The sequence below is a fragment of the Dama dama genome, chromosome 12, assembly GCF_033118175.1.
Source record: "Dama dama isolate Ldn47 chromosome 12, ASM3311817v1, whole genome shotgun sequence".
Taxonomy (NCBI): domain Eukaryota; kingdom Metazoa; phylum Chordata; class Mammalia; order Artiodactyla; family Cervidae; genus Dama; species Dama dama.
Window position 1 is genome coordinate 16,755,310 of NC_083692.1, and position 23,372 is coordinate 16,778,681.

The window sequence follows — 23,372 nt, forward strand, 5'->3', positions numbered from 1 at the left end:
CCAGGAGGCCCGGCCACATCCCGGGCACTGGCTGGCCAGGAACAGAGCCTGACACAGCACATTTGCTAGCACCGGAGCCTCGCCTGGGTGGTCGGCTGTTATCCCTTTGATTAAACTCCCAGGCTGGAGGCGCTGGAGCTGCTCCTAGCGATAGCTGGTCCTGCGATCTCACACCGACCCGCACAGAGAGGCCGGCGCTCGCTCTGTCTCCCCACCTCCCTCTCCTCACTGCAGAGCTGGGCTCCTCTGCCACATTCTTCTGTTCACTGACAGCGCTACCCACAGAGGGCTGCTTCTGTGTATGCAGAGGGCTGCAGCTGGAAAGCACACCTCTCCTGGCATGGGGGTGAGGAAGAGATAGTGAGATCTCACAGTCAAGTTGTTACTCCAGCGCCACACTGTCAGCTACCTACCACAGGGCTCTCTCCCCAACCAGCGAAAGATGCTTTTAGAGCACCCTGCTTTCAGGGATGTACACACTCATTTCCAAAGGCTCCCAGCCCCCAAAGATAACCAGCCTCTCACGTGCCAAGGGAAAGAACTAAATCCGACCTTCTCTCTGCTCAGATGTGTGAGGTTGAGTAATCCTATGTGGAGAACACGTAACTCTAGTTTCCAAGTACATGCAAACACTTCCAAAGTGGCCACGGTGGCCACTTAGTGGTGGCAGGGCGAGGTCAATATTCTTGTATGCTCTAGGCTATAAATAAACTTAAATCATAGCAGAAATAGTAAAAGTATTACGAGATAAATGAGGTCCTACTTTTAGCCAAATAAATTCGTAAGAGTCTAGCCTCTAATGGAAATGATGGGCAACTCAAAGTTTTATAATCAAATTTGTAGGTTGTCTGAGGACTTTGCTTTCTTCTCTTTTGGCTAATTCACTGTTCCTCAGCATCTTCACCAGCAAGCAGGGAGGAAAAGGGGATGGCATTGCTTCATCCTGCAACCCATCCTCCTCCCAGCTACCTAAGTGAAACAGTGAAAAGGCAAGGCCCATTTGTCTCTGTGGCTCCCGGTCATTGCTGAGATAAAGAGCCGAGTTCCTTCACAGGTCATTCAAAGCTCTCCTTGAATCAGCCCTTGTCTCCTCCTCCAGCGTCCATTTCAGCTGCTTTCTGCTGACTCCCTGTCCTCCAACATCGACAACCACCAGCTTTCTGGTTCCCCATGTACACACATGCAAGCTTTTATTTTGGAGCCTGCCCCACCCTTCTTCCGCCACCCACCTGCCCTCCCTGAAGATTCAGTGTAGGGGTAATCTCTTCCAAGAAGGCGGCTTTGGCACTCCCACTCCCACCCACATGCTGGGTTAGGTACCCTCTGGTGGTTTTGTTATTCCCTAGAAACATCTGTGCATATCCCACGCTAGTACATTCCATAACACATTCTATCATGTGTTATGTGGCTGTCTCCCTTACCATACTGTGAGTTACTTCACACTGAGATCTACTGTCTTGTATCATCCCTACGGCTCAGCATTAAGGTTTGGAACACTCCTAAGAGTGTAATAAAATGTTTTTGAATGAATGAGTTAAAAGAATGCATTTGAATAAAAAGTTTTATGGAAAATGCGACTAAAAGCTTTAATGGGCAAGTAGCTGAAATCATAGACAAAATAAAGGAACTGTTTTTCAGAAATTCCCTCAAATTTCAATTTTTGGGGGGAGGGGGGCCGTGCCACACAGCATGCGGGATCTTAGTTCCCTGACCAGGGAATGAATCCACGCCCCCTGTGATGGAAGTACAGAGTCTCAACTGCTGGACTACCAGGCAAGCCCCAAATTTCAATTTTTTTTTATACTCATCTTCCAAAATAGCATGAAAATTTAAAATCAGCATACCTTATTTAGTGGAAGATCTCTTAACACTTTGCCAAGAAAAGTAATATAGAGATATATATCAGGGCTTATGGAATATAATACTTTGGCCACCTGATGTAAAGAGCTGACTCAATGGAAAAGACCCTGATGCTGGTAAAGATTGAAGGCAGATGCTGGGAAAAATTGATGGCAACAGGAGGAGGGGGCAACAGAAGATGAGATGGTTAGATAGCATCACCGACTCAATGGACATGAGTTTGAGCAAACTCTGGGAGATAGTGAAGGACAGGGGAGCCTGTGTGCTGCAGTCCACGGGGTCACAAAGAATAGGACACGACTCAGCAACTGAACAACAACATGGCATATAATTAAAGCAAGACCCACAGGAAAATCCACAGCTTTAAATAAAAGAAAGAAAGAAATGAGTGAAAACAAAGGAAGTACTCAATTCAAGAAACTGGGAGGAAATAACAAAATAAAGCTATAGGATGCAGAAGGAAGGAAGTTAGCAAAGATAAAACAACAAGATAACCAACTAAAAAACAGAAAGAATACATCCTATTGAACAGGGAAGGAGGAAAGAAAACATTCATGAAAAAAAGCACAGATGCAAAATAGGAATTGAAAATAAGGAAATAATGACAGACAAGAGGAAATTAGAAACATTTGAAGAATTACTGTACACGGAGTTGCTTCTTGTGAGCTGAGCTGAAGGTTCACACCCCGAGTCCGGAGAGGAGAGCAGAGCTTTCAGCACGTTCTGACTGGAGGCCCACCTCTCACCAGAACCAGACACCTTATCACTTGCCTCAGTGACTAAGCAACCAAGGTACTTTATTTCAAACACAGCTAGGAGCAAAAGGAAATGGCTGGTAAACAGATGTCCCAGGGCCCATATTAAGTCATTATAACATGTTATTATTTACCAGAAAAAGAGCAACAGGAGAATTCCCCAAATTCCAAATTAAGGAATTACTTTCTCTGAGGAGAAATAACACAACACATAACTTGAACTTTTCAAGAGCAGCATTCGTTTTGGTAACACAATGTTTTATTAAAAAACTGACTTCAAATCAAATCACAAACCATTAGTTATTAAGAGCCTTCTACAGTTCAAGGAGCAATCTTTTCCAAGCATACAGCATTTAGACTTTACAGAAAGGTTTTTGCATACTGCCCTCATGACTTTGTTGTATTTTCTTCATCAACAAAGACCGTGAGGTGTACACAATTTGAGTGAATTGCCCAAGATCGCACAGCTAGTAGAAGAAGGCAGGTCTTTAGACGGCTAATCCAGTTCCCTTCCCACTACAATCCCTCCCTCAGTACTGCACTAACCACCCTGTTTATTAAGCAAAAACTTAAGGCCAACATCTAAGTGAGTTTAGATCCCTATAAAGGGAAGTCTGATGGAATTTTAATTCACTGCCACTAAATTCTTCTTAGATGAAATAGACTGAATGGGAATGATCTTCTGATAAGGATACAATCACCTTGGATTCCCACAGGATCAGGATCCTTTCATTTTGGCAAGCTCTGTAGTCTACCAAATGATAGGAGATGAAAATATGTAAGCGCTGATATTGCCAATGTCTTCTAGCACAATTGCAGAGAAAATTTCTTAACGTCTCGGTGCTTCTCAGTTCAGTTCAACTCAGTCACTCAGTTGTGTCCGACTCTCCACGACCCAACGGACTGCAGCACAACAGGCCTCCCTGTCCATCACCAACTCCCGGAGTTGACTCAAACTCATCTCCACTGAGTCGGTGAGGCCATCCAACTATCTCATCCTCTGTCATCCCCTTCTCCTCCTGCCTTCAATCTTTCCTAGCATCAGGGTCTTTTCAAATGAGTCAGCTCTTTGCATCAGGTGGTCAAAGTATTGGCGTTTCAGCTTCAACATCAGTCCTTCCAATGAATATTCAGGCAGGACTGATTTCCTTTAGGATGGACCTGTTGGATCTCCTTGCAGTCCAAGGGACTCTCAAGAATCCTCTCCAAGACTACAGTTCAAAAGCATCAATTCTTCGGCGCTCAGCTTTCTTTATAGTCCAACTCTCACATCCATACATGACGACTGGAAAAACCATAGCCTTGACTACACGGACCTTTGTTGGCAAAGCAATGTCTCTGCTTTTTAATATGTTGTCTAGTTTGGTCACAACTTTCCTTCCAAGGAGTAAGTGTCTTTTAATTTCGTGGCTGCATTCACCATCTGCAGTGATTGTGGAGCCCAAAAAAATAAAGTCAGCCACTGTTTCCCCATCTACTTGCCATGAAGTGATGGGACCAGATGCCATGATCTTAGTTTTCTGAATGTTGAGCTTTAAGCCAGCTTTTTCACTCTCCTCTTTCACTTTCACCAAGAGGCTCTTTAGTTCTTCTTCACTTTCTGCCATAAGGGTGGTGTTGTCTGCATATCTGAGGTTATTGATATTTCTCCCAGCAATCTTGATTCCAGCTTGTGCTTCATCCAGCCCAGCGTTTCTCATGATGTACTCTGCATATAAGTTAAATAGCAGGGTGACAATATACAGCCTTGACATACTCCTTTTCCTATTTGGAACCAGTCTCTTGGTCCATGTCCAGTTCTAACTGTTGCTTCCTGACCTGCATACAGGTTTCTCAAGAGGCAGGTCAGGTGGTCTGGTATTCCCCTCTTTAAGAATTTTCCACAGTTTAATAAACTGTGATCCACACAGTCAAAGGCTTTGGCATAGTCACTAAAACAGAAATAGATGTTTTTCTGGAACTCTCTTGCTTTTTTGATGATCCAGCAGATGTTGGCAATTTGATCTCTGGTTCCTCTGCCTTGTCTAAAACCAGCTTGAACATCTGGAAGTTCTCGGTTCACGTATTGCTGAAGCCTGGCTTGGAGAATTTTGAGCATTACTTTTACTAGTGTGTGAGATGAGTGCAATTGTGCAGTAGTTGGAGCATTCTTTGGCATTGCCTTTCTTTGGGATTGGAATGAAAACTGACCTTTTCCAGTCCTGTGGCCACTGCTGAGTTTTCCAAATTTGCTGGCATACTGAGTGCAGCACTTTCACAGCATCATCTTTCAGGATTTGAAATAGCTCAACTGGAATTCCATCACTTCCACTAGCTTTGTTCATAGTGATGCTTCCTAAGGCCCATTTGACTTCACATTCCAGGATGTCTGGTTCTAGGTGAGTGATCACACCATCGTGGTTGTCTGGGTCGTGAAGATCTTTTTTGTACATTTCTTCTGTGTATTCTTGCCACCTCTTCTTAATATCTTCTGCTTCTGTTAGGTCCATACCATTTCTGTCCTTTATTGAGCCCATTTTTGCATGAAATGTTCCCTTGGTATCTCTAATTTTTTTGAAGAGATCTCTAGTCTTTCCCATTCTATTATTTTCCTCTATTTCTTTGCAGTGATCACTGAGGAAAGCTTTCTTATCTCTCTTGCTATTCTTTGGAAATCTGCATTCGAATGGGAGTATCTTTCCTTTTCTCCTTTGCTTTTTGCTTCTCTTCTTTTCACAGCTATTTGTAAGGCCTCCTCAGACAACCATCTTGCCTTTTTGCATTTCTTTTTCTTGGGGGTGGTCTTGCTCCCTGTCTCCTGTACAATGTCATGAACCTCCGTCCATAGTTCAGGCTCTCTGTCTATCAGATCTAGTCCCTTAAATCTATTTCTCACTTCCACTGTATAGTCATAAAGGATTTGATTTAGGTCATACCTGAGGTCTAGTGCTTCTAGTTGCTCATTAAAAACTAGAAACATACCCTAGTCAGTGACCCAGTGAAAACAGTGTAGCAGATCACCGGTCCTTCCCCCTCCTCATAGCCAGTGCACATTTCACAATTCCTTCTCATTTTATTTTCTTTTCACATCATTCTGTCACTAAAATCTAACTATTAATTCCTTTCAAGTCTCAACACTGCCTGTACAAGATTCTTCACTTCCTAATTCACATTAGGCTTTCTTATTTACTCCCTTCAAAGTATTAAGAGATTTGAAAAAGAAAATTCATTACGACCTCACATTTTGGGATGAGGCAGAAGTAAAGCTAAGGCTTACCTTGAATTATGGCCCATAATTTTACACAGAAAAGTAGGGCACCGCCAGGGAGCAGTGTGTTGCCCGCTTTGAACATGCACTTGAAGTAGTCTACGGCTTCACTTTTTCCCTAGATTTGATTATCAGTAGAGGAGTGTCAGGCTTCCCAGGTCACGCTAGTGGTAAAGGACCTGCCTGCCAATGCAAGAGACATAAGAGACGTGGATTCGATCCCCTGGAGAGAGCATGGCAACGGACTCCAGTATTCTTGCCTGGGGAATCCCGTGGACAGAGGAGCCTGGCGGGCTACCGTTCATGGGGCCACACACAGTCAGACACACTCAAGTGACTTAGCACAGCACAGAGAGTTGTCACCAATTAAAGAGTGTGACACCATGAAGATGCAGAAAACTGTAACTTTGGACTTGAATTATGATTCCTTTGGAGGATTCTGATGCCATTTTGCATTAAGAAAAAGGAAAAAATATGGCTGCTTCTTCCAGTTAAATACCATAGAGATAATCGGCAAGAAGGGTGAAAATAATCCTACAGTTCTTAAAAGTTTCATCTAACTTTACTGTGTTGTAAGCTAGTCAACATACATACAACATAAAAGTCAAAATTCCAGTATCCATCTAAGCTTGCTGGATGACCTTGATTACATCACTCTTTTAGCCTCAGTTTTCCCCATCTGTAAAATGGGGAGAATGATACAGTTTGGGTGAGGGCTTATTGAAATAACTAATTAATCAGTGCCCAGAAAACATCCTGACATCAAGAGATGAAAGGTAGTATAGTTAAAAAAAAAAAAAAGTAAAAGGTAATGTTATGGCATTCTGGTAAAAAGATTTATAAGACTTGAACTCATTGGAAAATTTTACCAACAAAATAAGTTATTTTTAAAGATAAGTTATTTTTAAAATAAGTTATTTTAAAGATCATTTAAAAGTGTATTTACAACTGAACATTCGAGTCTATTTGTCCATGAAATAAGTACATCACAGCTAGCAGCAGACTTAACTTTGCAATACCTGTGACAGAAATCCTTTCTTTAAAGCTAAAGACGAACACTTTTAGCTAACATTCTTTAGCTCAAAAAACCAACTAACATTCATTCAATAAGCATCAGCATATGGACATTAGTAAAGACAGGGAAGGACAGAGTACCATGGAGTTAATCCTACCCACTGGTTAAAAGCTCCATGACACCCCAAACCGCCCATACCTGCTGGGTGAGGAGGCTGATGTGAGTGGAAGGAGAATACTGCCTGGCCGCCTGCTTCTCGGCCAGCCGCTGAAGTTCGGCTGTGACCATACTCGGGTTGTACCGTCTACTGTATGGAGAGCCGTCTTCTCCCTCCTTCTGGGCTCTGGCCACTCCTGAATGCTGCTTGTTTGGGTGGCATGAACCTGCTGAAGAGAAAAGCTCTCATCCACTTAGGAAAAAAAGATCAGAAAAACTGAGGATGAAGACAACCAATAGATGTTTCACTGAATCCCAGGGATCTTTGACAACAAGAACAATGAACTATTTTCAAAAGCTCACAAAAGTAAAAGCATACCCTTATCATACCCGAGGATCTCTTCCTATTGTTACATGCATCCAAATTCTTACATGCATCCATAACTATGTTTTTGCATAATATGAATCCTTCACACAAAAAAGATTTTCATCATATGTAGTGGGGAATAATTGATCCTGAAATTAATGAATAAAAAAAGTGCAGCCTTGAAAATCATTCTAATTCTTGTTTTTCTTGTTATGTGACAGTACTTGTCAGTAGTCTGCTGCATGCACTGTCAAATCATCTATACCACAGCCCGCCGGGCTCCTCTGTCCATGGGATTCTCCAGGCAAGAATACTGGAATGGGTTGCCACGCCCTCCGCCAGGGGAAGCTTCCCAACCCAGGGACTGAACCTGCATGTCTTACACTGGTAGTGGGTTCTTTACCACCAGCACCGCCTGGGAAGCCCCATAATCCTTCTTACAAAGCTCAAAAAGGAAAAGAAGGATAAAAGCAAAACTGAATTTATTTAGAAAAACAGTAATAATCCTATATTATCAAATTTCAATTAATTTCTCATTCAGATTTCAATTTTCTTCTTTCAACTATCAGAGAAATCTATTGTTTTTGAGCACTGAAATTTTGGCAAAAAGAAATTATTTAATAAAAAAATCAAGGTTCATATTTGTTCTATGATAAGTCACACAATTCATAGGAAAAAAAATTAAAAACTCAGAAAAGTGGAAACACTATGTGCTTCCTTTCTGTCTTATTAATGCTTATATAACCATGATCATCCTTGTATATACCATTTGATGACACAGCTTTATTATATTATTTGACACATATAAAATACTATCTACAATAGATGTAGAAGTTATAAAACATATAATGAACTGACTACCTAAGTCATATTAACATGTATCAACCCATGGATTCCTTCTCATTCTTAATCTCCCCTTATCATTCATCCCCTTCTTTTTTTAAAATATAGTTTTAGTTTTCATTTCTGTGTGTGTAGGCATACCTAAAACAGTTAAGTTTGCTTGTTTTTGAGCTCTATAAAAATGGTATCTTACTGTAGTAATTTCCTGGGACTTGTTTTTGTTAATACCATACTTCTAATATTTATCCTTTCTCAGTATAGCTGAAATTCATTAACTTTACATGGTGCGAGGTATTCCATTTTGGAAATACACTACAACTTATTTTTCTATTTCCTCATTGATGGTTATTTTGGTTATTGCAAGCTTATTGCTACTGTAAACAGTTCTGTTGTGAACACTCTTGTGTACATGTCCTAGAGCATGTGTGGAAGAACTTCTCTTGTGTATGTGGCTAGAAGTTGAGTCAGAGAGTATATGAATTTAAAAATTTATGTGATAACAACAAAACAGTATGTTTTACACTACCACAAACAAAATACAAGCCTTCCTGCTGATCAATATTCCCTCCAACACTTAGTATTGTCAAATATCTTAATTCTTCCCTCTTTTAAGAGGGTGGAAGATCTCACTGTAGTTTTCACTTATATTCATCTGATTAATAATGCTGTTGAGCACGTTACCTCTTTTCTGATACCATTATTGGGTTGTCCTTTTTTCCTTCTAAAGGAGGCTTGCTTATGTTTTTACTTTCGTTTCCTACCATAAGTTATTAAAGATGTTCTAATCTATTCTAGAGTTTAAAGTTTGCATCTGAGATTGATTATACAGATAGTATGAGGCAGGGATCTAATTTCACTTTTGCTCTTGTATGGATAACCAGGTGTCCCAGCACCATTTATTGAAAAATGCATCGTTTTCCATCTGTCATATATCAAAGTTTCATCTATTTGTGATTGTTTCCAATTTTCTATTCTGCTCCACTGGTCACTCTGCACTTTTTCCAACACTGTATTTTCTTAATGATCATATCTTTATATCCTTATTAAGATATTTGTCCACCATTTTGCCTTCTTCAGTAGGTTCTCACTACCCTTGGTCTTTTGCCTTTCCATTATCGTTTTAGAAGAGCCTCATCAAGTACAACACAACTGTTGAGATTTTGGTTGGAATTGTATTGAATTCAGAGATAAATTTGATGAAAACATTTATGATATTAAGTCTTTCCATCCAAGCACAGTCTACTTATATATTTATGTTTTCTCTGTCTCTCAACAAAGTCTTAAAAAATTTCTTTGTAAGTCTTTCCTAAATTTATGCCTAGACAGCTTATAGTCTTTATGCAAATGTTTTATAAAACATCATTTCGTGGTGATATGGTTGTACAGCAGTGTGAATGCATTTAATGCCCCTGAACACTTAAAAATAGACAAAACGGTAAATTTTATATTATGCATGTCTCTGTTGTTGTTCGGTCACTCAGTCACGTCCAACTCTTTGCAACCCCATGGACTGCAGCACGCCAGGCATCCCTGTCCTTCACCATCTCCCGGAGCTTACTCAAACTCATGTCCATTGAGGCAGTGATGCCACCCAAACATCTTGCCCTCTGTCATCCTCTTCTCCTGCTTTCAGTCTTTCTCAGCATCAGGGTCTTTTCTAAGGAGTCAGCTCTTTGCATCAGGTGGCCAAAGTATCAGAGCTTCAGCTTCAGCATCAGTCCTTCCAATGAACATTCAGGACTGATTTTCTTTAGAATTGACTGGTTGGATCTTCTTGCAATCCAAAGCATGCTCAAGAGACTTCTCCATTTTGAGTTTATTTTTGTGTATGGTGTTAGAAAGTGTTCTAGTTTCATTCTTTTACAAGTGGTTGACCAGTTTTCCCAGCACCACTTGTTAAAGAGGTTGTCTTTTGTCCATTGTATATCCTTGCCTCCTTTGTCAAAGATAAGGTGTCCATAGGTTCGTGGATTTATCTCTGGGCTTTCTATTCTGTTCCATTGATCTATATTTCTGTCTTTGTGCCAGTACCATACTGTCTTGATGACTGTGGCTTTGTAGTAGAGTCTGAAGTCAGGCAGGTTGATTCCTCCAGTTCCATTCTTCTTTCTCAAGATTACTTTGGCTATTCGAGGTTTTTTGTATTTCCATACAAATTGTGAAATTCTTTGGTCTAGTTCTGTGAAAAATACCGTTGGTAGCTTGATAGGGATTGCATTGAATCTATAGATTGCTTTGGGTAGAATAGCCATTTTGACAATATTGATTCTTCCAATCCATGAACACGGTATGTTTCTCCATCTGTTTGTGTCCTCTTTGATTTCTTTCATCAGTGTTTTATAGTTTAAATGACCCAATCAAAAAATGGGCCAAAGAACTAAACAGACATTTCTCCAAAGAAGACTGACAGATGGCTAACAAACACATGAAAAGATGCTCAACATCACTCATTATTAGAGAAATGCAAATCAAAACCACAATGAGGTATCATTACACGCCAGTCAGGATGGCTGCTATCCAAAAGTCTACAAGCAATAAATGCTGGAGAGGGTGTGGAGAAAAGGGAACCCTCTTACACTGTTGGTGGGAATGCAAACTAGTACAGCCACTATGGAAAACAGTGTGGAGATTTCTTAAAAAACTGGAAATAGAACTGCCATATGACCCAGCAATCCCACTTCTGGGCATACACACTGAGGAAACCAGATCTGAAAGAGACATGTGCACCCCAATGTTCATCGCAGCACTGTTTATAATAGCCAGGACATGGAAGCAACCTAGATGCCCATCAGCAGATGAATGGATAAGGAAGCTATGGTACATATACACCATGGAATATTACTCAGCCATTAAAGAGAATTCATTTGAACCAGTTCTAAAGAGATGGATGAAACTGGAGCCTATTATACAGAGCGAAGTAAGCCAGAAAGATAAAGAACATTACAATATACTAACACATATATATGGAATCTAGAAAGATGGTAACGATAACCCTATATGCAAAACAGAAAAAGAGACACAGAAATACAGAACAGACTTTTGAACTCTGTGGGAGAAGGTGAGGGTGGGATGTTTCAAAAGAACAGCATGTATACCATCTATGGTGAAACAGATCACCAGCCCAGGTGGGATGCATGAGACAAGTGCTCGGGCCTGGTGCACTGGGAAGACCCAGAGGAATCGAGTGGAGAGGGAGGTGGGAGGGGGGATCGGGATGGGGAATACGTGTAAATCTATGGCTGATTCTTATCAATGTATGACAAAACCCACTGAAATGTTGTGAAGTAATTAGCCTCCAACTAATAATAAAAAAAAAAAAAAAGAGACTTCTCCAACACCACAGTTCAAAAGCATCAATTATTCAGTGCTCAGCCTTCTTTATGGTCCATCTCACAACCATACATGACTACTGGAAAAAACAAAGCCTTGACTAGATGGACCTTTGTGGACAAAGTCATGTCTCTGCTTTTTAATATGCTGTCTAGTTTTGTCACAGCTTTTCTTCCAAGGAAAAAGCATCTTTTAATTTCATGGCTGCAGTGGAACCCCAAGAAAATAAAGTCTCTCACTGTTTTCATTGTTTCCCCATCTATTTGCCATGAAGTGATGGGACCGGATGCCATGATCTTAGTTTTTTGAATGTTGAGTTTTAAGCCAGCTTTTTCACTCTCCTCTTTCACCTTCATTAAGAGGCATTTAGTTCCTCTTTGCTTTCTTGCCATTAGGGTGGTATCATCTGCATATCTGAGGTTATTGATATTTCTCCCAGCAATCTTGATTCCAGCTTGTGCTTCATCCAGCCCAGCATTTCTCATGATGTACTCTGCATATAAGTTAAATAAGCAAGGTGACAGTATACAGTCCTTTCCCAATTTGGAACCAGTCCGTTGTTCCATGTCCAGTTCTAACTGTTGCTTCTTGACCATAAGTATGACAATATGTATGTCTTACCACAATATAAAACAAGTTTTCTAATTCTTTGTTGCTAATGGATTTTAATATTGACCTTATAGCCATCTATACTGCTAAAATAATTATTTCTAATGTGTCTATAGCTTATTTTCAGTTTTCTACGTAGATAACATATTATCTGTAAATAAATAAGCAAATTTTAACTCCTGCCTTTTGATGCTTATGTTTTTAATTTTTTGTCTTGTTATGCTGGATCCTGACCTCCAGTAAAACACTGAATAGAAGCAAAGCTAGTAGGCATCCTCTCCTTTCTCTTGAAGGGAATGCTTTCAGTATCTCCCCATTTACATTAACATCTATGGTGAGATTTTGGTGGATAACCTTTATAATGAGGGTTTCCTTCTCTTCCTAGTATGCTGAGAGTTATTATCATGAATGAGTATAATTTTACCAAATTCTTTTTCTGCATCTATTAAAATGATGAATACAGTTTTTCTCCTTTAATCTGTTGATGTGACAAATGACATTTATAGATTTTCTACTGTTTTAAACCCTCTAGTATTCCGTGGATAAACTTGTTCATGGGATCTTATCTTTTTCATTTGTTGCTGGATGTGGTTGGCTCATATTTTGATGAGAATGTTTGCATTTGTGTTCATAAATGATCCTAGTCTGTAATTTCCCTGATACTGTCTGTAACTGGTTTTGTTATCAAGATTAAACTAGCCATACAGAATGATTTAAGGGTTATTATTTCTTTTCCATGCTTTGTGATGAGTTTAAGATTGGAATTATCACTCCCTTGAAAGACTGTCAACATTCATCTATAAAAATCATCTGGCGCTCAAGTTTTCTTTGTGAAAATTATTATGTAAGTTATGTTAACAGTTATAACATCATTCAGGCTTTCTTTGTCTTCTTGAGCCAATTTTACTTATGCTATACTTTTGGTGGCATTATCCATTCTGTGTAGATTTTCTACTTTGCTGGAACACAGTGGTTAACAGTATTCTAACATTTTTTTCACCTAAGCTAATTTGTATTTTCTGTGTGCCTTTCATTCTTTATATCATTTATCCATGTCTTCTCTCTTTTCCTGATCAATCTCACCAAAGGTTGCTCCACCACCTTAGGCTTTTCAAATAATTTTTGGCTTTGATATTTTCTCTACTTTATTTTTGAAATTTGTAAGTTTTACTTTTGTCTTTGCTCTTTAATATATCTTTTCTCTTTCTCCTTTATTTAGATTTATAATATTGCTGTTTTTATAACATCTGAGATCAGATATTTAGCCTTCCTTCTTTTCAAATATAAGTATTTAAGGTAGTAAACGTCCCTCCAAATACTGTTTTTCATTGCTCTCCACACATTTAAATATGGAAGTTTTTTCATTATCTTTCAACTCTAAAACTTTTACATTTATTTCCATGATGATATCTTCAAACCCTCTTTCTCTGCTGACTTACAAAATTTTTTATTTATTAGTAATAGAAATAATTGGAAATCTCCTACTAACATAGTGGGATTTACAGATTCCTCATGTAGGTGTATTGATTTTTGTATTACTTATTTGGAGGTTATTTTGTTAGGCGCAGTTAAAACTGTTATCTTTCTGATTAACCAAACTTTCTGTTTTATGTAATTACTCTCCATATCTGTTAAGAAAATTTTATCTCTTAAAGCCTAATATAAGTTAATATATGCTAAGTTAGGGCTTCCCTTGTGGCTCAGCTGGTAAAGAATCAGCTGCAACGCAGGAGATCTGGGTTCAATCCCTGGGTTGGGAAGATCTACTGGAGAAGGGAAAGGCTACCCACTCCAGTATTCTGGTCTGGAGAATTCCATGGACTGTATAGTTCATGGGGTCACAAAGAGTGAGACATGACTGAGTAACTTTCACTTTCACGCTAAGCAAACTTAGCATATATTAATATAGCTATACCACTTTCTTTCTGGTTGGTATTCTGAGAATTATTATCATGAATGAGTACAGAATTTTATTAAATTCTTTTTCTGCATCTACTAAAATGATGAATACAGTTTGGGAATGAGGTTAAGATATTATTTAAACTTAAGACTTCTTGGCATTTCTTTCTTCATCTTTTACTTTCAACCATTCGATGTCTTTATTTTAACACGTGCCTTTCTTTGCTAAATAACATAGTTGGATTTTTTAAAAAAATCAATCTGACACTAACAAGTTCAGTCCATTTATATTCATTTGATTCTTCATATATTAGGACTTGGTTTACCATCTTTAAGTCTCCATTTCCTGCATTTTCTAAGCTTTGTGTTTTCTGCACTTCTATGTCTATAGGTGTTTCCCCAGGCCCAATTCATTTCTCTTCCCAAATGTTTAAGTTTTCATATTTTAATTTTCTCAGTGGTGACCCCTGAAACATGATACAGCATATATATCATGAAAAAGTCTAAATAATATCTTAACCTCATTCCAAAACTATTCATCACCACAGAAAAATTTGACTCCAATCACCTTTAGGTGATTATTGTAGTCAACTATATATTGTTATCTATATATTATTGTCCACTACTGTTTAAGCCATTCAGAGTATGGTTTCTGACCACAGTGGAAATAAGCTAAAAGGCAATTACAAAAACCAGAGAATGCCAACTATGTGAAAATTAAACAATAACAATCCATGGGTCAAGAAAGAAATCACAATGGAAATCAGGAAATATTTTCAAACTGATTAGCTTCCTCTGTTCCTTACCATTCTCTGGGAAATGTATGAAAAAGAAAGGTTTAAAAAAGAAGTTCTGATGATAACACAAGGTATTGGAGACATTGACCTTACAGAATTTCTTTCACATGGGAGAGAAAATTTAAATCAGAGCATAACTGAGTATTATTATATTGATTTTAGAAGATTAAATCACAAGAATAATCACTCAGAATTAGCAGAAATACAAATATTTGTACATATTTATATTTATGACATTAAAATAGACCATTTAGTATCTCTGATTCAAATTTCATATTATAATATCCATTTCATTTGAAATCAGATGCAAATTAAGAAATATATGCTAGCTATTTATTCAGGACATGGAAGCAACTTAAATCTCTACCAATAGAGGAATGGATAAAGAAGATGTGGTACAAATATACAATGGAATATTACTCAGGCATAAAGAAGAACAAGATTGGGTCATTTGTAGAGATGTGGATGGACCTAGTGACTGTCATACAGAGTGAAGTTAAGTCAGAAAGAGAAAAACAAATATATATCATATATTAACACATATATGTGGAATCTAGAAAAATGGTATAGGTGACCTTATTTGAAAAACAGAAACAGGGTAACAGATATAGAGAAGAAATGTTTGGACACCGAAGGGGGAGAGAGGGGATGGGATAAATTGGGAGATTGGGATGGACATATATATACACTACCACGTATAAAACAGATAACTAACTAGAACCTGCTGTAGCACAGGGAACTCTACCTGATGCTGTGTGATGATCTACATTAGGAGGGCATCTTAGAAAGAGTGGATATATGTGTGTATATGACTGACTCACTCTGCTGCGCAGCAGAAGCTAATGCAACATTGTAAAGCAACTACATTCCAATAAAAATTAATTTAGAACAGGAAAATAGAAATATGTATTGGCTATTTCTAACGCCACAGTAATGAAGACAACGTGGTACTGGCATAAGCACAGATATATAGATCAGTGGAACAGAACTGAGATTCCAGAAGTAAACTCTTACATTTAAGATTAAATGATTTTTCATAAAAGTGCCTTGACAATTCAACAGGGAAATAATACCCTTTCAACAAATGGTGCTGGGACAACTAGATATTCACACGCAAAAGAATGATGTTAAGACCTTTATGCCACACCATATAAAAAATTCTATCAAAATGGATAAAAGGCCTAAACTATAAAATTCTTAGAAAAAACAGACATCTTTGTGACCTTGGGTTAGGCCATAGTTTTTCAGATATGATATCAAATGCACAAGCAACAAAAGAAAAAATAAATTGGATTTCACCAAGATTAAAAACTTTTGTGCATCAAGAAAATGAAACGACAAACAACAGAATGAGAGAAAATACTTCTAAATCAAGTATCTGACAAGGGACTTGTACCCAGAATATATAAAGAACACTTACAATTCAACAACAAAAAGACAGATATCACAATTATCTCCTGACCACACTGTAAGCTCCCAGTAAACAGAAGCCCTATTTTATTCATCTCTTTATCTTCAGTACCTAAAAGAAAGCACTGCATTTTCTTATCAGTGAATGAATGTCACTGGACCAAATGCAAGACTTTTCCTTAGTCACAGCCTGCGTCCTTTTATCTTTGAAAAGAAAAAGCAAAGGGGAGAGATGCCATTCTTCTTTCGGTGGGGCTGGGGAGGAGCTGACATTGTGAACTCCCTTTCATTTTCTCACTCACCTGCCTTTGCTGAAGAGGGACGAGACAGTTTCTGGCTATAGATGTGTGCAGCACTTTGGAAAGAGGAAAAGGGGCCAATGGTGTAACTGCCTGATCGACAGCGTGGCAGGCCAGCGGGGCTTGGTACGTTCTGTGTCCCAGGATGGATGGAGAGAGAAGCACTGTCAGGGACTGTGCTCAGTAAAACTGCTGGCTGGTGAGGCATGCTGGGGATAGCTGGATGGACCTGAGATATAGAATGGAGACCTGACCCTGGGGAGAGGTCAGAGCTGGTGACAACAGATGACAAGTGGGTGTTGGGAATTTTCTGCAGAAGGGGAGCAGCAGGACCAGAGAAAGAAGTAGAAGAATTGGTATAGATTAATTTAGCCTCTTTTTCTGCTGAAGTGGTAAATCCTATTAAAACAAACAAAAACAGATCACGTTAGGAAAAACAAACACATAGTCTCTATATGTAAACATGAACATTTTTAAACATCAAACTAACCTTAGCATGAAACAGATACTATGAAAAATACAAATTTTAATGAGCATTCATCATGAACAATGAATTTTGCCCACTGAGACAATCTGGCATTAGAAATAGTTCATTTCTAGTCCTTGTTAAAAGCTGGCGTGGCGACTACCTCCATCAACCAGAACGGGTGTTTTAAAAACGTCAGGGCATCAGGACAAAGTTTCTGGTAATGAAAGCTAACTCTTCTCCCTCTGATTTTCACCCTTCTAGAAACAGTGCTCAGAATTTTAAACATTAGGAAAGTGAAAAATTCTTCGGAAAGATGTTAACAGGTTAACAGGTAGATAAAAGGAAATTCTAACAGAGAAGAAAAAACAATGAAAATGAGCTTTCTGGAGTAACGCTGCATGCCCTAAAATCATTTAATATCTGATGAGTTTCTTTTTATTAAGAGATTTATCTGAGAATAGCAAATCTATGCAGGTTTGAAGTCACTCACGAGATAACTTATCAGAGTGAATTTCTGATGTCTGTTGCTGTTTGGGCTGCTTTATTTTCACTTCTTCAATCGTTTCAGGGTGATCTGAAATAAATAAACACTAAGCTTAGGTTCTGTCACTAATCAAACACTAGAGCACCACTCTACACATCATTTTGTTTCCAGAATATAACGCAACTAGTAATCAGTGCCAAGAACTATTGCATTTCTCACTGCACTTTTCCAAGCATGGCCGTGTCCATATCCCTGGTGAGTGCGACACCAAGCAAATGATTCCAAACTAGCCCCAACCCCAGCTCCAGCTGACTGAACCAGGCAAAGATATGGAAACCCAGGGCAGCGATCCATGGACTGCTGACGAACCAGGACCTGCCTGGGAAAGACAGTAAGTGAGGGCAGTAAAGGGGTGTCCCCCAGGTGGCGCGAGTGGTAAAGAACCCGCCTGCTAATGCAGGTGATGTAAGAGACATGGGTTTGATCCCTGGGTCTGGAAGATCTCCTGGACTAGGGCAGGGCAATCCACTCCAGTATTCTTGCCTGGAGAATCCCATGGACAGAGGAGCCTAGCGGATTATGGTCCATAGGGTCCCAAAGAGTCAGACACACTGAAGCAACTCAGCACGAATGCCAGGGCAGTAAGATGCCTCTGTCAAGAATTCAAATTTGGAGAACTAAGAGACCAAACTGGTTGGGGGCACACACGGGAGCAAAGAAGTCACCATACATATGGACAGGGAACTAACAAGAGATGAAAATAACAGCCCCAGCATTTGTTGGCATGATACCTGAATACCGCACCAGCTCTGTATCTTAATCTCCTCAGTTTTCCTTGAATAAGTTGAGTGAATTTGCTTACTAATCAGTATATTCAATAAGAAAATCATTCTAATAACATAAATTTCCACCATAATAAATCAGGTTTTCTTTTCCTACTACAGAATTTTGAAATAGAACAGCCAGAGCTAATCATATACTTAGAGAAATATTCCCAAAATCTTTTCTCAAGGGCCAAGTTCATACAAAAACTTAAGAAAGGCCATTTCACAGACCATCTTTCAGAATGAAAGAACAAGGACATATGAATTCTCTTCTTTCCACCACTATCAGCAGTGGTAATGCTGTCACACATTTGTTTGCTCATGTTTGCAACAAGTCCAAATACTATCGAATGTCATAACGTTGTTCCCTTGACTGAGGCCTTCCAACTGCCTGTCTAGTTAATCTTGATTGGTATTGCTAGGTATAAATGTTGTAGTAAGCCTCCTACAGACAAACCTTCAAGTTGCAAACTTTCAAAGATGCGAACAAGCCCCTGTATGCCAATTGCTGCACAGTTGTTTAGTTGCTAAATCGTGTCCAATTCTCTCGAGACCCCATAGACTATAGTCTGTCAGGCTCCTCTGTCTGCATTCGATTTCCCTGGCACGAATACTGGAGTGGTTTGCCATTTCCTAACCCAGGGGATCTTCCCGGCCCAGGGATCGAACCTGCATCTCCTGCATTGTCATATGGATTCTTTACCACTGAGTCACCAAGGAAGCCCTGTTGTACAGTACTGTACTTTTTCAAGGCACTGAACTATAAGATTAAAAATGCTTTATTTTTGTGCTTGTTTTCTATGTATTATTTGTGTGAAAAGTATTATAAACCTATTCAGTACTTAGTTGGGAACCTAGGCTAACTTTGTTGGACTTACAAACAAAATTGGACTTACGAACACGCTGTCAGAATGGAACTCATTCGTTACACAGGGGACTTACTGTATTACATAAAGGTAGTCCTTAATACACGAACCCCCAAATCTCTGAGGATCCAACTGTACAGATAGGTGCTACCTAGTACCTTCCCCATTAGTACCAGGGGAGAAGTTACTATCTGAATGCCAAGCTAGGACCTCAATTCCCTAGGTTAGTACACAGTTCCCTTTCCGTTACAAAAACTCCTCAGTCTCCCTTCCCCAACACTGTTATAGGACCTTTTCAGAGATTCTATCAACTTTCTTCCTGAATTTACTCATACAACTTCATCAAGCAGACAATAAATATTATAAAGTCAAGAATTTTGACAGTCCTGATCCCTGCTCTCTCTAGCAACTACTATTATCATAATGTCGGACACTTAAGAGGTGTCTATTAAAAAATATGTAAAAGGACTGAATGAACAGATGAATAAATTTCTTTAGAACTTAGATTTAGGAAGGCTCAAAGAAGAGGGTGGACTCAGAAGGATTTTTGCTAATATAATACTTCAATTATACAGTGAGCTAGACAGGTTTTTGTAGACTAGCCTCTGCAGCTAATCAGTTTTGAAAACATTAACACTGCTTCCTCAGGAAAATGCACCCTACATTTTAGATGATCAATTGTCTTGGCTCTTTCCACATTAGGCTATGATCACCTTAAGAGTAACGAAGAAGTCTCCCTCTCTGAGTCTAGTGGTTAGCATACTACAAAATTAGTATATTGATTATCTGTGTCTTACGCTCCCATCTAGATTTTAAATGAATCTTACACTTGAAGCACAAGCTTTGTTTATAACTGAGTGCTGCTGCTATTTTTTTTGATCATATGACATGGGCTGGATATTTTGGTCCACATCAGTTTCAAAATCCCCAATCCTGGAGTTCCCCAGCAGTGAGAAATTTTTGAAATGTGTGGGAACACTGGCTTATCACAATGACTGAAGGAAGACAGTAGCATTTAGGGCTTGTGACTAAGGATATGAGACATCCCACCAGGTATGTGGGAATAATCCCGCACAACAAAGAATTCTCATAGCCGAAATGCAAATGGTGATAAGCTGGAAGAAGCAAAAAAAAACTTAATGAGAGTGAGAAATAATCATCAGGAGAAGCAGAAGAACAGAGATTAAGAGCACAAGCTTTGGGTCAGGAAGACTCAGATTCCTGCTCCACTGGACAGTGCTGGGCAGCCCTGAACAAGCTACTCCACCTCTTTCAGCTCTGTTTCCTCATCTGTAGAGAAGTTTTATAATAGCACCTAATCCATATGGTTTTTGCAAGTAAAAAAATAAGATCATGTTCAATAGACAGTAACATGAGTTTTCACAAAATGTTAGCTGTTATTAGTTTGCCTTGAAAACAACTCTCTACTGTTAATTTTCATGGGAAAAAAAAATTAGAACATAACCTTCTTCCATTTTTAGGGCAAAAATACAAGGCTTCCTCATTCTTCCACCCCCACAACTACAAAATTTCACCACCTTGGAGTCTATTAGTGCTTAGGCGACATATTATTTTTGTTTCTCCTCTGTGCATCTCACTTTTTCACTTGTTCTTCTTATTTTTCATTAATTAATCAACATACTTACCACCCTTTGCCCCGCTATCAGAAAAACTGTTGCTGTTTTTGGAACTTTTTGAGTGCGTCCCCAGGAAGACACTCGCAGACTTGTTTTTTTGAGTATAAAAAGTCAACACCTCCTCCAGTTCAGCCTCACTGAAATGGGGAGAAAAAGGATGGTCAGAACAGGAAGCTGTTCTGGAAAATCTTTCCATCAGACTTTATTATGGAAATGGAGTAAGCTGAAGAAGGGGGAAATGAAAAGCACAAGCTAAAAACTCCCTATTAATAGATAGTTACAAGGAAAATAAATGAAGTAGTCTGAAATTTTAAAGCACAACAAGGTTTTATTTATTTCACAGTGAATTTTCTAAATCTGCACTGTCCAGTATGGTAGCCACTAGTCATATGTGACTATCTAGATTTAAATGAATTAAAATTAAAGATCCATTTCCTTGGGTACATTAGCCACGTTTCAAGTAGTCAGTAGCTACAACATAGGAAGTTCTACCGGACAGCCACGTTCTAAATCAGGGGTCAACCAGGAACAGACTGTGGGCCGCAACTGGCCAGTGGTCTGTTCATGCATGGCTCCCAGCTAAGAATGGCTTATACATTTTTAAAGAAGAATATGCTATAAAGACCACATGGAGTTCACTAAGTCTGAAATATTTATTATGCGGTCCTTGACAGTTTTTCCACCTACCACTTCTAGATAATTGGAGTATATTCACTAAAGGAGTCACCTTGTCATAAATAAGGAGATTCACTAGTGTATCCAGGGAAGATTTCCCTTACCACCTAGACAACAGAGATTGAAACAGTCTCTAGGTAACTTCAAATATAGAAATTATATGCACTTTTTATGAACACCCACAAAATGAAAAGCATAAGGAAACAGAAGAGGGCCTGTTTACTAGAATTCTTGCAGTAAGCATATTATATCTGGGTTTTTTAACACCTGTAGCAGCTTCTCAATGGCCTTTTGCATTTTTTTCATGGAGCCTGTCAATGTTCCAGATAAGTGACCTTCAAATAAGCAAAATACTCCTGCATCATTACAAAGAACCTATATCCCAGCTTCAGAATACACTGCAGTGACAACCCCAGAAACTGCTTCTATGAATCTCAGGGTAAACTCCAAGGTCTCCGAAGTAGCAGAGAGCCAGCAGAAAGCAACCCGAGAAACCATACAGATCTAAAGCTGAGGGTGCAGACCGGTGAGTGCCTCGGCCTGTCAGTGTGTTTCATTTGGCCCTTCCCAGAAAAGGGAAAGATTAAGGCTGGCCAAAATATAAACCGCTCTATACCTCCAGTCTTACCCTCTGCCCACTTTATAATGTATGTTTTCTTGCCTGACTCCTGCGGGTAAACTGAATTTGCCAACTCTGACACACACATGTATCCATGTCCCACCTCAAATGTAACAAAAGAACCGATGCTAGTGCATATTTCCAACAATCAGCACAATCCACAATCAGTAGTAAATATGTTCTAAAATATTTTATCTCCAAGTCTATGCCATTGGTTAACAGTATATATAACTAATTTTTAGCAGCCAAATAGGCCTGGTAGGGGAAACGCTCTTCACTTCTTAAAAGGTTGCTTTTCAGTTTCTTTTTTTATATTTCTGAGATTTTGAAGATCTCCAGGAAGAATTAGAAATTAATGTTTTAACTTTAAAAGTAGAGCCATTTTCTGAACATAATCTAGCCTTTTTTTCTTTTCTATTTTCATAATGTTGAGGTAAGAAACTACTTCTTGCTTTGTTTCTATACTTGCTTTATCAACCATACTCAAGACCTAAGAATGTCAACAAAATAACATTACACAATTATGAACTCCTATAAAATGATGTATTTGTTTGTTGTATGTTTAAGCGCATGATCCTGGGGCTATAATTAGGTGCATACAGAGTATTACACACAGATCACACTATGTTGGTGTTGATAAGTCACCACCTGATTAATGTCATAGATCAACAAAGAGCTGATTTCCTACTGCTTTTCTCCCCACTGGGACTTCGATGACTGAAGACTAATTAAGGCAGATTTACAAATGGTTTATGCTTTATTTTAGTGGTTTTGTACAGCCCTCTACTTAAGAAAAAAGCTCCCCAGGACAAGTCTTATAAAATTAAAAATTAAATGCCTTTATTACTTCTTTCTTTGCAAACACACTGTAAATGGACAAAGTGGCCTGGCTAATTTGTATTAAGACAGAGAGCTGAATGTTGCTATTTTCAATCCCTAAAGGCTAACCTTAAGCATGAAGGACTTGTTTTATTTTATATAAATTAGGCATAACCCTCGTAGTGCTGAAAAACTGCCAACTCCTCAACCCACTCAATGTAGGCAAAATGTGGTCATCTCCACTGCATCAGTAGGTCAGGAATAAATTCAGATGCAGTAAACACTAGAAGCCTCTAACTTCAAATTTCCAAAGTGCTCCCTCAGCACTTTAAGTGGTGTGTACTTTGAAGGCTGTCTAGAAATATAGCACAGATGCCCAGCAGCAGTGTTTT

General features: G+C 38.9%; 1 protein-coding gene across 13 annotated transcripts in view; it reads right to left on the reverse strand.

Moving 5' to 3' along the window:
* TTLL5 (tubulin tyrosine ligase like 5) overlaps positions 1–23,372 on the reverse strand; it is a 311,249-nt gene that overhangs the window by 173,688 nt on the left and 114,189 nt on the right. For 10 of the 13 annotated variants that reach the window (XM_061156564.1, XM_061156574.1, XM_061156573.1 and 7 more), the window contains 4 exons: positions 20,877–21,004; positions 17,547–17,630; positions 16,591–16,986; positions 7,076–7,263 (listed from right to left, as the gene is read on the reverse strand). In XM_061156564.1, coding sequence (XP_061012547.1) covers positions 7,076–7,263; positions 16,591–16,986; positions 17,547–17,630; positions 20,877–21,004 — 796 coding nt within the window. The remainder of the gene's footprint in view (positions 1–7,075; positions 7,264–16,590; positions 16,987–17,546; positions 17,631–20,876; positions 21,005–23,372) is intronic. The other 3 variants (XM_061156572.1, XM_061156569.1, XM_061156566.1) reach the window with 1 other exon arrangement.